Consider the following 19,892-nt stretch of genomic DNA (forward strand, 5'->3'; position numbering starts at 1 on the left):
TAGGCAAATGAGTATTGTTTAGTCAGGGATAGAAACGAAAAGTCCATCGTTGTCCCTGGAGTCAAGGTTCAAACACATACCACTCATTTACAGTAGATTTCACAATCATCTAATCAACATCCATTCACTGTATCCGCCCGCGCGCTCCCAGGAGCTCAGAATACCGGACGTGCTGCGGTGGTCTCTACATCTCGACGTGACGCCTGACCCTGACCTCTGCACGCGGGCGGCAGGCCTGAAGCCGTCTCAGAAACGGACACTGGTGCACGTGGTTAAATCATTTCATATAACCGTTTCTGAAGATCTCTTGATGTTATTTGTATTCTAATTAGTGTATTATACTGGCCTATTTTATTATATTCTATTGTACTTCTATTTTAATTTAGTTTATATTCCATGTTATCTTATTCTACCTTTTATTTATTCTACCGTAATTGTCTGTCCAGTTAATGTCGACCCTGATGAATGGAAAATGGGGGACCCTGATGTAAACAAGACGAAAGTCTTTCTCTGGTCTGCATCCCCTTAACAATTGTGTGTATTGAGCCGTACGGTATTGTACCCATTCTGCAATCTGTTAATACAATTTTCAATCAATCACAATCAAACCACACGACCAAATCAAATTCCTTGCATGTGTAAACTACTTGGCAATAAAGACCTTTCCGATTCCGATGACATTAAATGACAGCATTTCAAGGAGTGTTGGAAAAACTCTTTTAATAATACAATTATGTCCAATACAGAAAGTAAAAACCAAAAGTGAAACCCCTCGTCATCCCTACCAAACCCACCTCATCCAAGCCGTCTCGGCAGTGTTCTGCAGTGATGCAGTCTGGGAGGAAGAGAGCGTGACAACACCGACGTGTCCTCACATAAGACCAGCGTGGAGAGAACAGTCCATGCTTTAAATAAAACATAAATGAACACCGTCAGAGCTGGTCTGACATTTAGAGCCATTTCAGTAATAAAATACATATACCGTACAAGTATATCTTATTCCTTTCACATCCTGACGTACGAGCCCTAAACACCTGGCTGCAGCCCCCTGGTGGTCTGAAATGAACATGACGTGGCTCTCCCTCCATCCTCCGAGAGCGTCCGGACGGCGGGGCCGAGCCCGAGGTCAGGCGGTGGCCTCTGACCCGACCTCTGACCCTTGTGCTTATAGCTGCCTTCTGTAGCAGAAGAGACAGTCGTTGGGTCTCAGGCCGGCTGCGGAGAGGAGGCTGATTGAACATGGGACACGGGAGGAAATGCAATACGGTGCGACCGCTGGGACAAGATGTCGCCCCCAGCCCCCACCCCCTCCTCCAGCGCTCGTCCCCTAAGAGGACACCAGGGGACAGGGGACAGCCCCCCCCTCCTAAGAGGACACCAGGGGGACAGAGAAAAGAGGACACGTCCCAGGTGCAATCTGTATTTGATTGTGCACATTTTATACAATGCAAAAAAAATATTTTTAAATGAATTTGAGGAGAGCCTATGTTGTGTCTGTGTGGTACTGTGTGTTGGGGGGGGGGGGGGGGGGGGGGTTCTTTAGAAGAGCAGGGGGGGGGGGGTCTCTAGAACAGGGGGGGGGTGCTATTTAGAACAGCAAGGCTCCCATGCTGCCCACTTCACTCTGCTCCTTCACAAAGATCTCAAAGTACTGGTAGATGATGGTCACGGCAGCAGGATGCCGGTCCCGGAGCCGATGGCACCCAGGAAGTCAGCCATGACAGACAGCCCGCCTATACACAGGCCCCCGAACGCTGCGGCCGTGGGGATGTACCTGGAGACGGAGAGACGGAGGACAGACGCACTTATTAATGATCTACCTGGAGACAGAGGGACGGAGGACAGACGCACTTATTAATGATCTACCTGGAGACATAGAGACGGAGAACAGACGCACTTATTAATGATCTACCTGGAGACATAGAGACGGAGAACAGACGCACTTATTAATGATCTACCTGGAGACATAGAGACGGAGAACAGACGCACTTATTAATGATCTACCTGGAGACAGACACACTTATTAATGATCTACCTGGAGACATAGAGACGGGAGAACAGACGCACTTATTAATGATCTACCTGGAGACATAGAGACGGAGAACAGACGCACTTATTATGATCTACCTGGAGACATAGAGACGGAGAACAGACGCACTTATTAATGATCTACCTGGAGACAGACACACTTATTAATGATCTACCTGGAGACAGACACACTTATTAATGATCTACCTGGAGACAGACGCACTTATTAATGATCTACCTGGAGACAGACGCACTTATTAATGATCTACCTGGAGACAGACGCACTTATTAATGATCTACCTGGAGACAGAGAGACGGAGGACAGACACACTTATTAATGATCTACCTGGAGACACACACTTATTAATGATCTACCTGGAGACAGAGAGACGGAGAACAGACGCACTTATTAATACCTGGAGACAGACACACTTATTAATGATCTACCTGGAGACAGAGAGACGGAGAACAGACACACTTATTAATACCTGGAGAAAGACACACTTAGTAATGATCTACCTGGAGACAGAGAGACAGACGCACTTATTAATGATCTACCTGGAGACAGAGAGACGGAGAACAGACGCACTTATTAATGATCTACCTGGAGACATAGAGACGGAGAACAGACACACTTATTAATACCTGGAGAAAGACACACTTAGTAATGATCTACCTGGAGACAGAGAGACAGACGCACTTATTAATGATCTACCTGGAGACAGAGACAGAGAACAGACGCACTTATTAACCCTTTGATCGCCAAAAACGCTGGGACACGTCTTTCCCCGCCATGCTTATTCTGCCAAAGACGCTGGACAGCGTCTTTGATATCAATATTTCAAAAATCTGTGATCGAAATCATATAACGTTGGCCACGGAATTATAAACACCCCCCCCCCCCCCCCCCATCCGGTCATCATCAGATCATACTTAGTAACTTCTAGAAGTACGTCCATTTGAAATTTTTTATCTCGCGCATATTCCTATCAAACTGTATTTCATCATCAATATAATGCATTTGGGGCTATAAATTACGTTCTGGAGAAAGCTGCAGAAAACGATAAAAACATACTTATACTTTAGACCGTATTTTAGTATGAATATGTGAATGAAAAAGTTTAACGTTGCTACACCCTGAACAATAGATATAGGACGTTGAATGGGCCATAATAATGTCAATTTAGCAATAGAATTTAAAAAGTTATAGCCCTGCAAAGAAGGGGAACTTCTCCATGTTAAATAGGGCTGGCGTGGGATGGTAAATTATGAATTTAACCCTGGCGATCAAAGGGTTTAACCCTTTCACTGCCACACAACCGACGGCGATGCTCCACCATTAGCATCATTAGCTCCGCGGTTGTGTGATAGTAAAGGGCTAACCTTCTGTATTGTCACAGTGAAAGGGTTAACCGGCCGTCGCGTGGCAGTGAAAGGGTTAATGATCTACCTGGGGACAGACACAGAGAACACGTCAGACACACTTATTCATAATAATATTATTATTATTATTATTATTATTATTAAGACACGGCTGGTTCCGGACGCATTTATGCCTCTGTTTTCCTTTTTTTTTTATCATTAGGTGTTTCTCAAGGTAGAAGGTTTATATAGCTCCACTTGTTGTTAGAATCAAATGTATTGTCATCATGCAGCACAAGTACAGTACAACCAATATACGTTTGGCTTCCAACCAGAGTTGGAACAGTCTAAATGTGGTGCTAAAGCAATGTCCAAACATGAGACAATTCAAACTGATGTATAAGGAAATGATGTTCACAAGGTACAGGGATGAGGAAGGGACTTGATATTCACGGGTGTTTACATTTTTATTTTATTTCTTTCATGTTTTACATATAGTTTTTTAGTTTTTGTTTTGCATATATATATTTTTTTTTTTTTTTTTTTATGTTTTAAAATAGTACACTCATTTGAGTAGTGGAAAAGGGGTAGGATTAAATAAGTGTATACTTCTTCCTACTCCTTTTCGAAAATGTAGATTGAGTTGTGTTTTGTTATTGTTTGTTTGTATTCATTGCATGTTCGAAATAAAGATAAAAAAAAAAAAAAAAAAGTGCAAATGTAACAGGAAAGTGCAATAGTGATATTAGGGATGCACCGATCAGATATTGATATCGGCCCGATATGACTAAAATAGCTGGACCGGGTATAAAAAAAATATATATATATATATAATAATAAATAAAATAATAAATAACAATTCAGTACATTTATATCTATGTATTAATTTGTTACATTTTGTTTCACTAAGTTAGGAAAGTAATGTTTTAAGTCAAGCCTGATGTTGCCTTCTTGCACAAAAGAATGATCCCAGTCTCTTCCACACAGTGAGGCGAACAGTTTATTAATTGAACAATGGGTATCGGCCGATACCCAAAGCCCAGGTATCGGTATCGGGACTGAAAGAGTCGGATCGGTGCGTCATCCCTATACAATGTACAGGTGATTAAACTGGATATAAAATATATAAATGAGGACTACTACATCAGATGCATGTACAATGTTATAATATTCAGTACAGTGATACAGTAAGTCATACTGGCAAGCGGTATAACTAGTAAGAGTGGGTAGGGATATATACAGATATAATACAGGTATGTAAAACGGATTATATGCAGGTATATTCAGACAGATGTGAATAAATATATATATATGGTATATATAGCATTAGTGTACATGCCATCATACAGAGTTATATGGGTAGACTATAGTTTGAGGTGGGTAGTTATGATTATTTATTATGATTACAGTGTAAGGCAGGTGTAGACAGTAAAGGCAGTAGGCAGGTATACATTGAGTATTGGTATCAGAGTTCAGACACTATGGATAACAGAGCCTAGATCAGTGGTCGGCAATAGGCGGGCCACGGGCCAAAATTGGCCCGCCAGCAATAATATCTGGCCTGTCAAGATTATTTTGAGAATATGATACATTTTTATTTTTATATATATATATATATATATATATATATATATATATATATATATATATATATATATATATATATATATATATACACACATCAGACCGACTATAGGCTAGGCTATATTTAAGCTATAATGTCCAAACAGAGAAACGACCACCACCTAAAGAATGCTTATTATACGTTGTGGTATCCATGTTGAGAGCATGACGGTGAATAACCGGTATAGGCAGCGAGGTGCAACGGGCGCTTGCTCAACATGAATAATGTCGGTGGACAGCGCCTGGTGCTGAAACGTGGCCACTCGTCAGAACGGCTCGTCAAATGAAGCTCACCGGATATTTCGTCTTGTAACTCAAGACCCGAAGCACGGAATAGGTTGAGTGTGATGACGATCGAAAGGCAGCAAATTTAACTTTCAAACAATGTATTGGATGATCGGCGAAAAATGCAGCCCGGTGGGGACAGACGAGAGCAACGTGCCGCGACGTGCGGAAAACAAGCAGTGTGGTATGAAATTAAACTCATTCAAACGTTATCTTTACTTATTATGACTGTGACGGTACCACACGTGTGAACAGTAACGATGCAATTAAACTGACGTCAAATCGGAACAAAAAAAGCTGAATCCGCTTCAAGAAGACGTGATAGATTAGGTATATAAGAATTACAACGAGACATCATTAACTAAATAAAAAATACAATTTGGCTTTTAACCCTCTAAAGCCGGGCGCAACACTAGACATGTTTTGCAAAACATTAAATATCTTTGGATCCGTTTGTGATAAAGACTCACTTAGATTGTCATCTCAAAATTGAGTGTATCTCTCCGTCAGTGCGCAGAAGTAAACAATAGAATCTTGAAATATCTAGATTGGTTGTTTTCTCTGGACTGCATCTAATCCGCTGTATCCATCCATTTATCATATATCTATGTCTGTCACTATAGCCAATGGAAATGCTAGAAATGGTCATGTGGACTGGGAGAACCAATGGAAAAGTCCTATAGTTTCTCAATAGTCCAGTCCGCTCCACAGAACGGGCCACAGATAGACGCACTGGTTGTGCTTAATGTAGGATGGACCGATAGAGAAGCGCTTGTCTCTGGTTTTATAATAAAATGGCAAAAAGACAAAGGTATAATGTTTAGTGCAAACATTTATTATATATAATAATGGAAAGTAGAAAAAAATTCTCATCTACCAAGTTACATCTTTTTCCACTTCGAAATGTCTGCATTTGATGTCTTTTTGAATCCATTGATTGATGACGAGAATGTATTTCATCAACATATACCCAATACTTGAACTTTTTTGTTTTGTTTACACTTGTTTACGTACTTGACTTTCTATTTTATACTTATTATACTTATTTCATACTTATATATTTTATCTAGCACACTCTCTGGAGCAAAACAGAAAGAAGCATTTCATACAAAAGTATTCTGTATTTCTGTATGACAACTAATAAAGAAACTTGAAACTTGAACTTGAAACTACACACCCCTGTGAACATTCACTTTCCCATCCACTTAATGGTAACAGTACAGTCCCGGTTATGTTCGGTTTTAGATATACTCATCAGTCATTCGGATGAGACGCTAAACCGAGGTCCTGACTGAATTCGGTCGTTAAAGAACCCAGGACGCCTATCGTAAAGAGTAGGGGGTTCCCCGACGTTCCTGGCCAAATTCCCAATCAGGTCTCTGACATCAAGGCCATCTAATCATCCCTTCCCCTTAATGGGCTGATATCAATCCCCGTCTCCCTGTCATTGTGTAGTGTGATGTGTGCCTGGTGCCAGTGTATGGTAGTCAGTGTGTAGTGTGATGTGTGCCTGGTGCCAGTGTATGGTAGTCAGTGTGTAGTGTGATGTGTGTCTGGTGCCAGTGTATGGTAGTCAGTGTGTAGTGTGATGTGTGCCTGGTGCCAGTGTATGGTAGTCAGTGTGTAGTGTGATGTGTGCCTGGTGCCAGTGTATGGTAGTCAGTGTGTAGTGTGATGTGTGCCTGGTGCCAGTGTATGGTAGTCAGTGTGTAGTGTGATGTGTGCCTGGTGCCAGTGTATGGTAGTCAGTGTGTAGTGTGATGTGTGCCTGGTGCCAGTGTATGGTAGTCAGTGTGTAGTGTGATGTGTGCCTGGTGCCAGTGTATGGTAGTCAGTGTGTAGTGTGATGTGTGCCTGGTGCCAGTGTATGGTAGTCAGTGTGTAGTGCGATGTGTGCCTGGTGCCAGTGTATGGTAGTCAGTGTGTAGTGTGATGTGTGCCTGGTGCCAGTGTATGGTAGTCAGTGTGTAGTGTGATGTGTGCCTGGTGCCAGTGTGTATGGTAGTCAGTGTGTAGTGTGATGTGTGTCTGGTGCCAGTGTATGGTAGTCAGTGTGTAGTGTGATGTGTGCCTGGTGCCAGTGTATGGTAGTCAGTGTGTAGTGTGATGTGTGCCTGGTGCCAGTGTATGGTAGTCATTGTGTAGTGTGATGTGTGCCTGGTGCCAGTGTATGGTAGTCAGTGTGTAGTGTGATGTGTGCCTGGTGCCAGTGTATGGTAGTCAGTGTGTAGTGTGATGTGTGCCTGGTGCCAGTGTATGGCAGCCATTGAGCCTGCGTAGCCCACGGTTGGGTGCTGCCAGTGGTGGTGAAGGAGGCAATTCCCACCCTACATTGTAAAAAGCGCTTTGAGTGTCTAGAAAAACAGAAAAGCGCTATATAAATGCAATTAATTATGAATTAATTACTGGTAGAACATCGAATATATGTTATATCCCTTATTTATTGTTGTCCTTGTATACTATTGCTACTGTCATTTTGTATGTTATTTACTTGTATGCATGTACATAACCTTGTTTTTGTTACAGCCTCCCACCCCCCCCCCCCTTCCCATAAAAGGCCTTTGCCTTTTGGACAGGCTGCTTTTGTATATAAGAATTTGTTCTTAATTGCTTGCCTGGATAAATAAAGGTTAAATAAAATAAAAAAGATGTCTTCAATGTAACCAGAAGTATCTTGTACCTGTTCAGCTCAACACCATGGAGGTCTCTCTGTACCGGCTGTCAAAATTGCAAAAACAACTTACATTTCCAACCTAGTCACAAAAAATTCCAATAAACCCCAGGCCTTGTTCAAAGTCCTAAACTCCCTCACCAACCCCTGTGCCACTCCCTCTGTCGTACCTTCATTAGCTCTATGTGAAGGCTTCCAACATTTCTTCATCAGCAAAGTCTCTGCCCTCAGATCTCTCTCCCCCTTGCCCCCCCCCCCCCCCCTCCCCCAACTGCCTGCTGTTTTTGACCAGTTTGCCCCGGTCTCCCTTTCCGATGCCATTAAACACCTGCGACCAACAAATTGCCCCTCAGACGCACTCCCCTCGCGCATCCTAAAGGAAGTACCTGACCCTGTCCTCCTCACATTATTACCTCTACTAAACGCCTGCCTCAGCACTGGATGTGTCCCGGCTGCCTTCAAGCATGCTGTGGTCCAGCCCCGGATAAAGAAGCCCAACCTCGATCCCTCTGTCTTCGCCAATTTTAGACCCATCTCACAATTACCATTTTTATCAAAAATCCTGGAGCGCATAGTCTACATACAGCTACAAAAATAAATCATTCCTTGAACACAACAACATCCATGATAAATTCCAATCTGGCTTTAAACCACGACACAGCACTGAAACGGCCCTCCTCCGTGTCTTAAATGACCTGATTTCAGCTGCTGATGCAGGTAACTCATCCCTACTAGTCCTCCTTGACCTCACAGCCGCCTTTGATACGGTAGATCACCACATCCTCTTACCTCGCCTCGAGCATCACGTAGGCCTTAGGGGCCCAGTCTTAGACTGGTTCCGGTCCTACCTAAGCAATAGGACCTTCTCTGTCCAACTTGGTGACTTCACTTCCTCTGTGGCCCCCCTCACCTGCGGGGTGCCCCAAGGCTCGATATTGGGTCCCACTCTCTTCCTCCTATACATACTCCCCCTAGGCCAGATCTTGGCAAAACACAACATCTCTTTCCATTGCTTCGCCGATGACGTGCAGGTTTACCTCCCCCTAAAACCCACCCAAGGGAGAACATCAATAAAACCACTACTTGACTGCCTGGCAGAGATCAAGTGCTGGATGTCTGAAAACTCCCTGACACTAAACGAAGGGAAAACAGAGGTAATTGTTTTTAATAGTGCCCCCCCGGCCCCCCTCATCGACGCACTTGGTCCCCTGGGTCCAAACCTCTCCACCTCTGTCAGGAACCTCGGGGTCATCTTCGACAGCAATTTTAAATTCGACAAACAGGTCAGCGCCGTAGTCAAAAACTGTTTTTACCACCTCAGACTCCTGGCGAAGACAAAGGCATACCTCTCCCAAAGAAACCTAGAGACAGTGATACATGCCTTTGTCACCACTCGTCTCGACCACTGCAATGCCCTTTACACGGGCATAGACAAATCCCTGCTTCGCCACCTACAACTGGTGCAGAACGCAGCCACGCGCCTCCTCACCAAAACAAAAAAACATGAGCACATCAGCCCAGTTCTGGCCTCGCTCCACTGGCTGCCTGTTCGCCCTAAATGTTTTTAAATCACTAAATGGCACGGCTGGCGTGCCATTTAGTCCGAACTCCTGCACCGCCACACCCCCCACCGATCCCTCAGATCAGCTGACCAGCTGCTACTGGTGGTGCCTAGAACTAGGCTCAAGACTAGGGGAGACAGAGCCTTCTCCACCGCAGCGCCTAGACTGTGGAGCAGCCTCCCCCTCAACGTACGGGCCGCCCAGACCGTGCAGGCTTTTGAATCACTTTTAAAACCTACCTGTTCTCCCTGGCCTTCGCCCCCCCCCCCCACTTAATCACCACTAGACCCCTGGCCCTTCTATCCTCTTTGTTTTACTGTGTCCTACCTGTTCTTATTACTTTCACTGTTTTACTGTGTTTGAAATTTTATTTAATTTTATTATTTTTTTTTTTTTTTTTTTCTCAACCTGCCTGTGAGGCACTTTGGTGCCAGCTGCCGCTGCCTGGAAATGTGCTATATAAATAAAATGTACTTGACTTGTCACCAGAGGTGTCTCTTGTACCTGTTCAGCTCAACAACATGGAGGTGTCTCTTGTACCTGTTCAGCTCAACAACATGGAGGTGTATCTTGTACCTGTTCAGCTCAACACCATGGAGGTGTATCTTGTACCTGTTCAGCTCAACAACATGGAGGTGTATCTTGTACCTGTTCAGCTCAACACCATGGAGGTGTCTCTTGTACCTGTTCAGCTCAACAACATGGAGGTGTATCTTGTACCTGTTCAGCTCAACAACATGGAGGTGTCTCTTGTACCTGTTCAGCTCAACAACATGGAGGTGTATCTTGTACCTGTTCAGCTCAACACCATGGAGGTGTCTCTGTCACCAGTGGCGTAGCGGAGGCCCCCGCACCCCCCACTGTAGACCATCCTCTTAGATTTTTTAGTACATGGTTCGCGAGTGCTCCCACGGGCCGAATATTGCCCCGATCCTCGCGAGATTAAATCCACGGGTACCTCTCGGCGTGCCGAAGCTTTTCCTAAATCACTTCCATCATCGAAAACGAGGGAAAGAGGTCGGTTTGCGACCCTGAAAATTTCGCGTGATTTTAAAAATGCTGTATTAAGTGAGCCTATTATGGGCTCCACGCGAGCTTTCTACCGTGGGTACATCTGGGCGTCCCGCAACTTTTACTCATTCACATGTAGCCCCGAAAATGCTTAGAAAAGGAAAGCCGAAAGCGTGGAATAAACTCGCCGAAACGGAAAAGTGTCCCACGGGCGCGCCGTGATTCCGATCCGCGTGGAAATATTCACGGCCATAGAGGAGACCGTGGGACACCTTTTTGCAACTGAATATGCGTCTCAACATTTTTCTCACTTTATTATTGATTTAGGGGAGTGGGCGGGGCCTCATGGTCTGACCTGCGGGGGGGGCCACTGTCTGTCACCAGAGGTGTCTCGTACCTGTTCAGCTCGTGTACCATGCTCGTCTCCCGGTGGCCCCTCATCACCATCTGCTGCTCCTTCAGCTGCTTGGCCACCTGCAGGAGACGTTAGGAACTCATCAGATCATCATCAGGAGCGTCGTGTAAATAATAAAGAACCTCCTCGTTGACACGTTGTATATAATAATGAAACACGTCTTCTCACGTCTTTGGCCGAGGAGCCCGACACCTCGATCCAGGTCTTGGAGAAGAAGGCGCAGGAGCCCAGCATGAAGACGATGTAGATGCAGGCGTGTACCGGGTCGTCCAGCACGTTGCCAAACGACTCCGGCGGCGACAGGAAGTAGCAGAGGCCGCCCACCGGGTAGGCTCGCGCCGGCCCGCTGCTGGTGGCGTCCTGCAACACACACACACACACACACACACACACACACACACACACACACACACACACACACACACACACACACACACACACACACACACACACACACACACACACACACACACACACACACACACACACACACACACACACACACACACACACACACACACACACACACACGGTGAGGGGGGTCATGACCATGTTCACGTCTTAAACTCATACTGAGGCCTTAGTTTTGCTTTTAAATTGCATATCATCATTCATTTATTTATTGTCACACAGAGTAGAAGAATTTTGCCAAAACAAACGCATTTCCTTTGATTTAATTATACATCAAATGATTTATGTCAAGGATTGCAATGCCCGCGCTTGAATGAAGTAAACTTTTCACCTGGATAACGTCAACATTCAGGGTGAATGTAATGTGAGAAATTGGGACGAAAAAAAATGTTAAAAAAATATAAAAATTTGATCGGATCGGGAAAGATCGGCATCGGTAGATACTCAAAATCACATGATCGGGATCGGATTGGGAGCAAAAAATGTGATCGGGACATCCCTAATTTACAATGTTTGTAAACATTAGAAAACAACAACATCAGGGCGGTTAGGTGGCCGAGTGGAGATTGTGTTCGTCACCAACCCCGGAGCTGTGAGCTGGATTCGCCTGTTCGAATCCAGCTCACAGCTCCGGGGTTGTCACCAGCTTGGCTGGCCGTCTGCACTAATACAATTGGCTGTATTAGAGGGTGGGAGAAGCTGGCGGGGTGGGTCCGGGTCGTTGTAAACAGCGACTCCTACAGTTCGGTCGGGGCGCCTGCTAAGCGCGGATAGGACTTGAGGGGGATAGTGTGATCCTTCCACACGCTACGCCCTCTCAGGGAGGATCCGCGCTGCCAGGTGAAAAGAAGCGGTGATTGGCTGGACGTGTGTCGGAGGAAGCACGTGATAGCCTCCACTCTCCCAGATGATCTGACTGTGGGGGGTAAGTGCGCAGCGACCAGGAAGGGACTGGGAATTGGCATACGACTAACATTGGGATGGGAGAAAATCGGAGGAAAATGGAGGGGGAAAAAGATCAAAAAAAATAAAAAAATAAAAACAACATCATCATTTCAGTTATGCCAGGTTAAGAAAGTTAAGAAAGTCCATAAAGGCGTAAAGCTTAAATGGGTTCTCGATTCATCATGATTACCTCGGCAATGCCATAGATTAGATTCTAGATTCCTTATTAACCTTCATGTTAAAAGGCTTTGTTTGCGTCTTTCTATTTGGCAATCTGTAGGATTTAGGGAGTTCTATAGTTCTGTAGAAAGTTGAAAACATATCACAATGAATAAATACAATTTTAAAACCTTTGAATCATAGAAGGATAGAATGCCGATAACCTCACCCCCAGACTAGTACAGTAAATCCCAGACTGTATCTTTAAACCAAAATAGAGCTGTGATTGGACGTGGAGGTGTGATTGGACGTGATGGAGCTGTGATTGGACGTGGAGGAGCTGTGATTGGACGTGGAGGAGCTGTGATTGGACGTGGGGGAGCAGTGATTGGACGTGGGGGAGCAGTGATTGGACGTGGGGGAGCTGTGATTGGACGTGGGGGAGCTGTGATTGGACGTGGGGGAGCTGTGATTGGACGTGGGGGAGCTGTGATTGGACGTGGGGGAGCTGTGATTGGACGTGGGGGAGCTGTGATTGGACGTGGGGGAGCTGTGATTGGACGTGGGGGAGCTGTGATTGGACGTGGGGGAGCTGTGATTGGACGTGGGGGAGCTGTGATTGGACGTGGGGGAGCTGTGATTGGACGTGGGGGAGCTGTGATTGGACGTGGGGGAGCTGTGATTGGACGTGGAGGAGCTGTGATTGGACGTGGAGGAGCTGTGATTGGACATGATGGAGCTGTGATTGGACGTGGAGGAGCTGTGATTGGACGTGATGGAGCTGTGATTGGACGTGATGGAGCTGTGATTGGACGTGGAGGAGCTGTGATTGGACGTGGAGGAGCTGTGATTGGACGTGGAGGAGCTGTGATTGGACGTGATGGAGCTGTGATTGGACGTGGGGGAGCTGTGATTGGACGTGGGGGAGCTGTGATTGGACGTGGGGGAGCTGTGATTGGACGTGGGGGAGCTGTGATTGGACGTGGGGGAGCTGTGATTGGACGTGGGGGAGCTGTGATTGGACGTGGGGGAGCTGTGATTGGACGTGGGGGAGCTGTGATTGGACGTGGGGGAGCTGTGATTGGACGTGGTGGAGCTGTGATTGGACGTGGGGGAGCTGTGATTGGACGTGGAGGAGCTGTGATTGGACGTGGTGGAGCTGTGATTGGACGTGGAGGAGCTGTGATTGGACGTGGGGGAGCTGTGATTGGACGTGGTGGAGCTGTGACTCAGGCAGCGTACTCACAGACCAGGTGCCCAGCAGGTTGACCAGGAAGTTGCCGCTGAAGCGCGTGGAGAGCATCTGGGAGATGACGTAGAGGTTGGACACCAGGGCGCTCTGCAGGATGATAGGGATGTTGGAGGTGTAGAACAGCTTGATGGGGTAGGTGTTGTACTGGCCGCGGTAGCGAGCCGACTTGATGGGCAGGTCCACCCGGAAGCCCTGGGGATGGAAGAGAGGATGACGGGAATAATAAACAATAACGTTATCTATTCAGAGTCCGCGGGTGAACCGGCTGTCGTGTGGCAGTGAAAGGGTTTTAATCTCCGCTACTGGAGAGACAGGCAAACAGTGAGTTGATGTTTCCTTTTGATCTCAAATCATAAACACAGTTGAACCATATTCATAAATCATCCAGTACCTCAAGAAACATATAACTCACTTTCAAACTTTCTTATCTAAAAGATGGTAAGTTTAGAGTGTTGTGTTCATTCATAGTTAAAGACAGTAGAGCAGGGCTGTACGTTAACTTTTTTTGCACATAGCACTGGTGCTACAGAGGTTGATCGTTTTGTAGCACAGGCCAAAATCTTGTAGCACAAGTATAAAATGTGTTATATTTGTAACAGTCACAAATGTGCCTATTGTATTTGTGTTATTTAGTTGCAGTGCCATGTTTGGCTGTCATTTTATGCTGACAAGTTGACGTCACACAGCCAGACACGCTACGTGTAAGGAATTATGGGATTTGGTGTTGGGTGTATGGACTCTACTAGGGGTGGGAATCACCAGTTTCATCACGATACGATACGATATAGATTCTTTGGACAACAATACGATATTTGCTGATATATGCCACGATATGATACGATGCAGGTGCCTGCAATCGATATGAGACGATATCATAACATAAGCCGATTTAACACAATCAGTAACATTTAGATCAACTCAAAAAAGGCAACGGAAATATCATTTGACATTTTTATTTTTGACCTCTTCCAGACTTTTAAAGGAAAAACAATCTATTGTTTTTAATACACATAGACCTCCTGTTCACTGTAAAGTGCCACGTTTTGATATATTGAGCTTTAAACTTTAAGTTAAATGTTTTGGAACTCGCAACACGCAACCGTTTTATGTTGCATGATCATGAATACATTTATTTTGTATGTTTAAATATCAACATTATCTGTCCACCCTCAGTACATTTACTATCAATATAATATACTCGTCTGACTTCATGTGATCTTTCCAAACACACACACACACAGAGAAGGGAGAATGTCTGCCCCCTCCTCTCTGCCCGTCTGCTGTTCTCTCTATATATAAATATGGCTATGAACAGCTTGTTGTTAGCTCATGCTAACGTAACGTTCATTTCGGACTTTATGACGCGAGGATTGCAAAGCATGTTATATGCATTTGACCCGTTGCCGAATAAAACAGCAGGGATTTGTTTTGGGTTGCGACAACACTATCTACTAGCTCTGTTTCAATGTCCGCGTTCCAAACGCTGCTGAGACGAGTCCTGCAGTCACCTGCTGTGTTGTGAGCTGAGCCGAGCGGATATGAGTCACTGCTCGCAACTCGCGGGGATATTGTTCGCTAGGGATTATGGGATTTGGTGTTTGATATATGGAGTTTTACGCAGAAGGGACATTGTATTTAATCGCACAAGACTACAAGTACCAAGTGGATAGCGGGCCATCGCACCAGTGCTATTGAAGTCAATCCTTTCATCGCACAGACTGACGTCAGTGTCGCACGTGCAACATATATATCGCACTGTACTGCCCTGCAGTAGAGGTTGAGTACTTTATTATCTAAAGATGGTAAGTTAGAGTGTTGTGTTCATTCATAGTTAAAGACAGTAGAGGTTGAGTACTTTATTATCTAAAGATGGTAAGTTTAGAGTGTTGTGTTCATTCATAGTTAAAGACAGTAGAGGTTGAGTACTTTATTATCTAAAGATGGTTAGTTAGAGTGTTGTGTTCATTCATAGTTAAAGACAGTAGAGGTTGAGTACTTTATTATCTAAAGATGGTAAGTTAGAGTGTTGTGTTCATTCATAGTTAAAGACAGTAGAGGTTGAGTACTTTATTATCTAAAGATGGTAAGTTAGTGTGTTGTGTTCATTCATAGTTAAAGACAGTAGAGGTTGAGTACTTTATTATCTAAAGATGGTAAGTTAGAGTGTTGTGTTCATTCATAGTTAAAGACAGTAGAGGTTGAGTACTTTATTATCTAAAGATGGTAAGTTAGTGTTGTGTTCATAGTTAAAGTAGAGTTGAGTATTTTCTGGTGGTCATCACATTCACACTCCAAGTGATTTAAACTGACTTTACAACACGGGCCGTCCACACATAAAAATAAAAATAAAAAAAATAAGAAATGGTTCAGTGCAAGCCAGGGTTGAAATGGATACGTGTCCTCCAGGGTGTGTGTTGGGCTGACCTGGAAGTATATGACCACCCCGAACACGAAGACGGTGGCGATGAGGTTCATCAGGTTGGGCAGGTTCTGTCGGTAGAAGGCCTCTCTCAGGGCGCGCACCTTGTCCGAGCGCGTCGCCAGCAGGTGGAACAGGGCGATGATGGCCCCCTCAAACTCAGTACCTGGAGAAGCACACGTTTTACATCATTTAGCTGAACACCTTTATATCCAAAGACATTTACAGGTTCTGTACGACAAGTCAGCAGGAAGGGTACGACTCTTGCAGCCGAGTAACAATGTTCATCAACCAGTGCTGGAACCTGGGTGCTGCAGTGTTGAGACATAAATGGTAATTTCTTTTTTTATTGTTATTTTTTTTTTATTACAAAATGTAAAAAAACATATTAGTATAGTAGGTAGAGTGCATGATAGTATAAGACAGTAAGGCAGTTTTCTTTTTAAATTCATTTCAGATATGGATTGAAGAAGTGTGTTTTTAGTCGACGGCAAAAGATTGGTCGGGTTTCGCCTCCTAACTGTGGTGGGAAGTCCTTTGTGGACCGAGGAGCGAGAGACTAGGCGGCTTCTCTTTGATGACCCTCCCGTGTCACAGGGACTGACACAGGGACTTGGTGTGGTTAGCTCCACAGGTTAGCTCCACAGAGCAGGTTAGCTCCACAGGTTAGCTCCACAGAGCAGGTTAGCTCCACAGGTTAGCTCCACAGAGCAGGTTAGCTCCACAGGTTAGCTCCACAGAGCAGGTTAGCTCCACAGAGCAGGTTAGCTCCACAGGTTAGCTCCACAGAGCAGGTTAGCTCCACAGGTTAGCTCCACAGGTTAGCTCCACAGAGCAGGTTAGCTCCACAGAGCAGGTAGCTCCACAGGTTAGCTCCACAGGTTAGCTCCACAGAGCAGGTTAGCTCCACAGAGCAGGTTAGCTCCACAGGTTAGCTCCACAGAGCAGGTTAGCTCCACAGAGCAGGTTAGTTCCACAGAGCAGGTTAGCTCCACAGGTTAGCTCCACAGAGCAGGTTAGCTCCACAGAGCAGGTTAGCTCCACAGGTTAGCTCCACAGAGCAGGTTAGCTCCACAGAGCAGGTTAGCTCCACAGAGCAGGTTAGCTCCACAGGTTAGCTCCACTGAGCAGGTTTGCTCCACAGAGCAGGTTAGCTCCACAGAGCAGGTTAGCTCCACAGAGCAGGTTAGCTCCACTGAGCAGGTTAGCTCCACTGAGCAGGTTAGCTCCACAGAGCAGGTTAGCTCCACAGGTTAGCTCCACTGAGCAGGTTAGTTCCACAGAGCAGGTTAGCTCCACAGAGCAGGTTAGCTCCACAGGTTAGTTCCACAGAGCAGGTTAGCTCCACAGAGCAGGTTAGCTCCACAGGTTAGTTCCACTGAGCAGGTTAGTTCCACTGAGCAGGTTAGCTCCACAGAGCAGGTTAGCTCCACAGGTTAGCTCCACAGAGCAGGTTAGCTCCACAGGTTAGTTCCACAGAGCAGGTTAGCTCCACAGAGCAGGTTAGCTCCACAGGTTAGCTCCACTGAGCAGGTTAGTTCCACAGAGCAGGTTAGCTCCACAGAGCAGCTCTCACCTCACTGAGCAGTGTAAGGGCGCTTTCACATATAGTTTTGGTGACTCGGTGCGATTCGGGGGGTGAAGTTGCAACATTGTTGCATTCTTCATTTGGTTCGGTCTGCATTCACATTGCAATTTGTCAAGTGCACCAAACTTTCTGAACAATGTCACATGGTCGAAAAGGGCGCTTGTCTATTGGACACAATAGAGTGGAAATGTGTGTGCGTGACTACGAGCCCTAACGTGTGTGCGCACGTGTGTGTGTGTGTGTGTGTGTGCGTGTGTGTGTGTGTGTGTGTGTGACTGCGAGCCGGAGGCGGTGCTGGTGATGCCTTCTGATGGGTCTCATCTTCGAAAGACTCAGCGATATGTTTCGGGCTGGATGTGGGTCTTGTGCCAAGTATAACGTCCAGCCAGGTCATCATACCAACTGACACTGGCCGTCTATCTGACGGCCACGGATAATAAACTGTAGATTTATATGGAATTCGTTAAACGGAACTGTTGTCTTACTTATTATTAAACATATTATTTATTTTTCCCAAATGAAGGTTGAAAGTCTGTCTCCGTCACAAGTGTAATGTAGGATCGACCGGTCTATAGAGGGAGAGCACAACTCATTGACTGCCTTAAATTAGCACACACAAATCATCTGCAACTAAGGTTATTTATTTAAATTGTTCCTGTTAATTAATTATTTTTAATAGACCGGTCTATCCTACATTACGAGCAACCAATGAGTCTATCTGACGGCCACGGATAATAAACTGTAGATTTAGATTCAATGTCAACGCCTTTTAAATATAATCAAAACGTTCCCGCATTTCTGTCCGCTTTATCGTTTTATGACAGACATCTGATCGAGTGTATGCGCCAATAATAACGAGTTGAGTTCTAACAAAGACCAGGCAGGCTGTGCTTCATCTCGCTATTCAGCAGAACGCATGAATGCTGAGTCTGGCATCAGTTTGCTTACATCAAACGCAATGAATGGTTTTGTTACACGCGTATTATTATTCTGCAGTATTATTAATTTGCTCAAACGTGGCCTCACACGGTGCCAACTGCAGGTCTCGCCATCTCAAAGATGACAGAGCATACATACATATGCAGCAGCATCCCCCTGTTTGGTTGCTCAATGCTGTAAAATATTACATAAATGTTTTTTTATGAACGATATTTGAGGAGCCTAATAACAGGGACTTTCATTCATCTTTTTTGCATTTGTGCCCGTTTTACGAGGAACGTATAAAAGTGTTATGCGCCCTGCTGTTTCACAGGCCGTCAGTGGACAATACTGTGTTTAGCCGATATTAAATAGTCTAATTGTTTTTTTCAGCCTGTTATTCGTTTTAACTTTCAGCCTGTTAATAAATATGTGTCGTTAATTCAGTATTTAACTTCTTGAATTCATATTTATTTAGGCTATGCTAATTAAAAACACAAATGTTATGGACATCTAATTTAATTTTCTGCTTATTTATTAATATATTGCTGACGCAGTTTTTTTTTATTTTGACGTGGCATTGATCCATTGTTCTATTGAAGCCCATTTTACCACCATCCTCTCGCTAAACAACTTGTACACTGCGTTGTTTTTTTGAGTGCCCACAAGTAGCTGTTTAATTTGGTCTTCTGCCCATATTTCTATCAGGGCTTTCACCTCGTCATTCGCCCACGTCTGTCCACGAGACATGTTGACCGCGTGCTTGTTTTGTTTCCTTCTGCCCAACATGCAGTTTATCAGGTCACTTCCTATATTTGGTCCGTGTTTGGTCCGATGAAGCGAACCAAGTTTCAAGTTCAAGTTTCTGTATTAGTTGTCATACAGAAGTACAGAATACTTTTATATAAAATGCTTCTTTCTGTTTTGCTCCAGAGATTGTGCTAGATAAAAATAGATAAGTATAAAAAGTATAGTAAGTATAAAATAGAAGTCAAGTACGTAGACAAAAGTGTTCAATATATACATATATACAATGTACAATGCAGAGTAGAAAAGTAACTGAGTTACAATACAATATACCATATACTACAGTACAATGCAGAAATGGGCTGAGGTACAATTTAGGTACAATTTGCAGTAAGGTGTAATAAGGTATGGGTTGTAGTGCAAATTCTTTGCCAATAAATATAAAGTGTGTTTAGGTGTTCTAAAGTGGGTGCTGCAGTGAGTTGTATGTTTAAAG

General features: G+C 44.7%; 1 protein-coding gene across 1 annotated transcript in view; it reads right to left on the reverse strand.

The window, feature by feature from the left end:
* Window positions 1–1,573: 1,573 nt before the first annotated feature.
* LOC311231266 (protein transport protein Sec61 subunit alpha-like) overlaps window positions 1,574–19,892 on the reverse strand; it is a 29,116-nt gene continuing 10,797 nt past the window's right edge. The window contains 6 exon segments of the mRNA XM_084338264.1: window positions 1,574–1,674; window positions 1,677–1,774; window positions 10,940–11,016; window positions 11,126–11,317; window positions 13,719–13,916; window positions 16,149–16,309. Of these exon segments, the coding sequence (XP_084194390.1) occupies window positions 1,589–1,674; window positions 1,677–1,774; window positions 10,940–11,016; window positions 11,126–11,317; window positions 13,719–13,916; window positions 16,149–16,309 (812 nt within the window). The 3' untranslated portion in view covers window positions 1,574–1,588.

Source organism: Notolepis coatsorum (assembly GCF_963971535.1).
Source record: "Notolepis coatsorum genome assembly, contig: SUPER_6_unloc_1, whole genome shotgun sequence".
NCBI classification, from domain to species: domain Eukaryota; kingdom Metazoa; phylum Chordata; class Actinopteri; order Aulopiformes; family Paralepididae; genus Notolepis; species Notolepis coatsorum.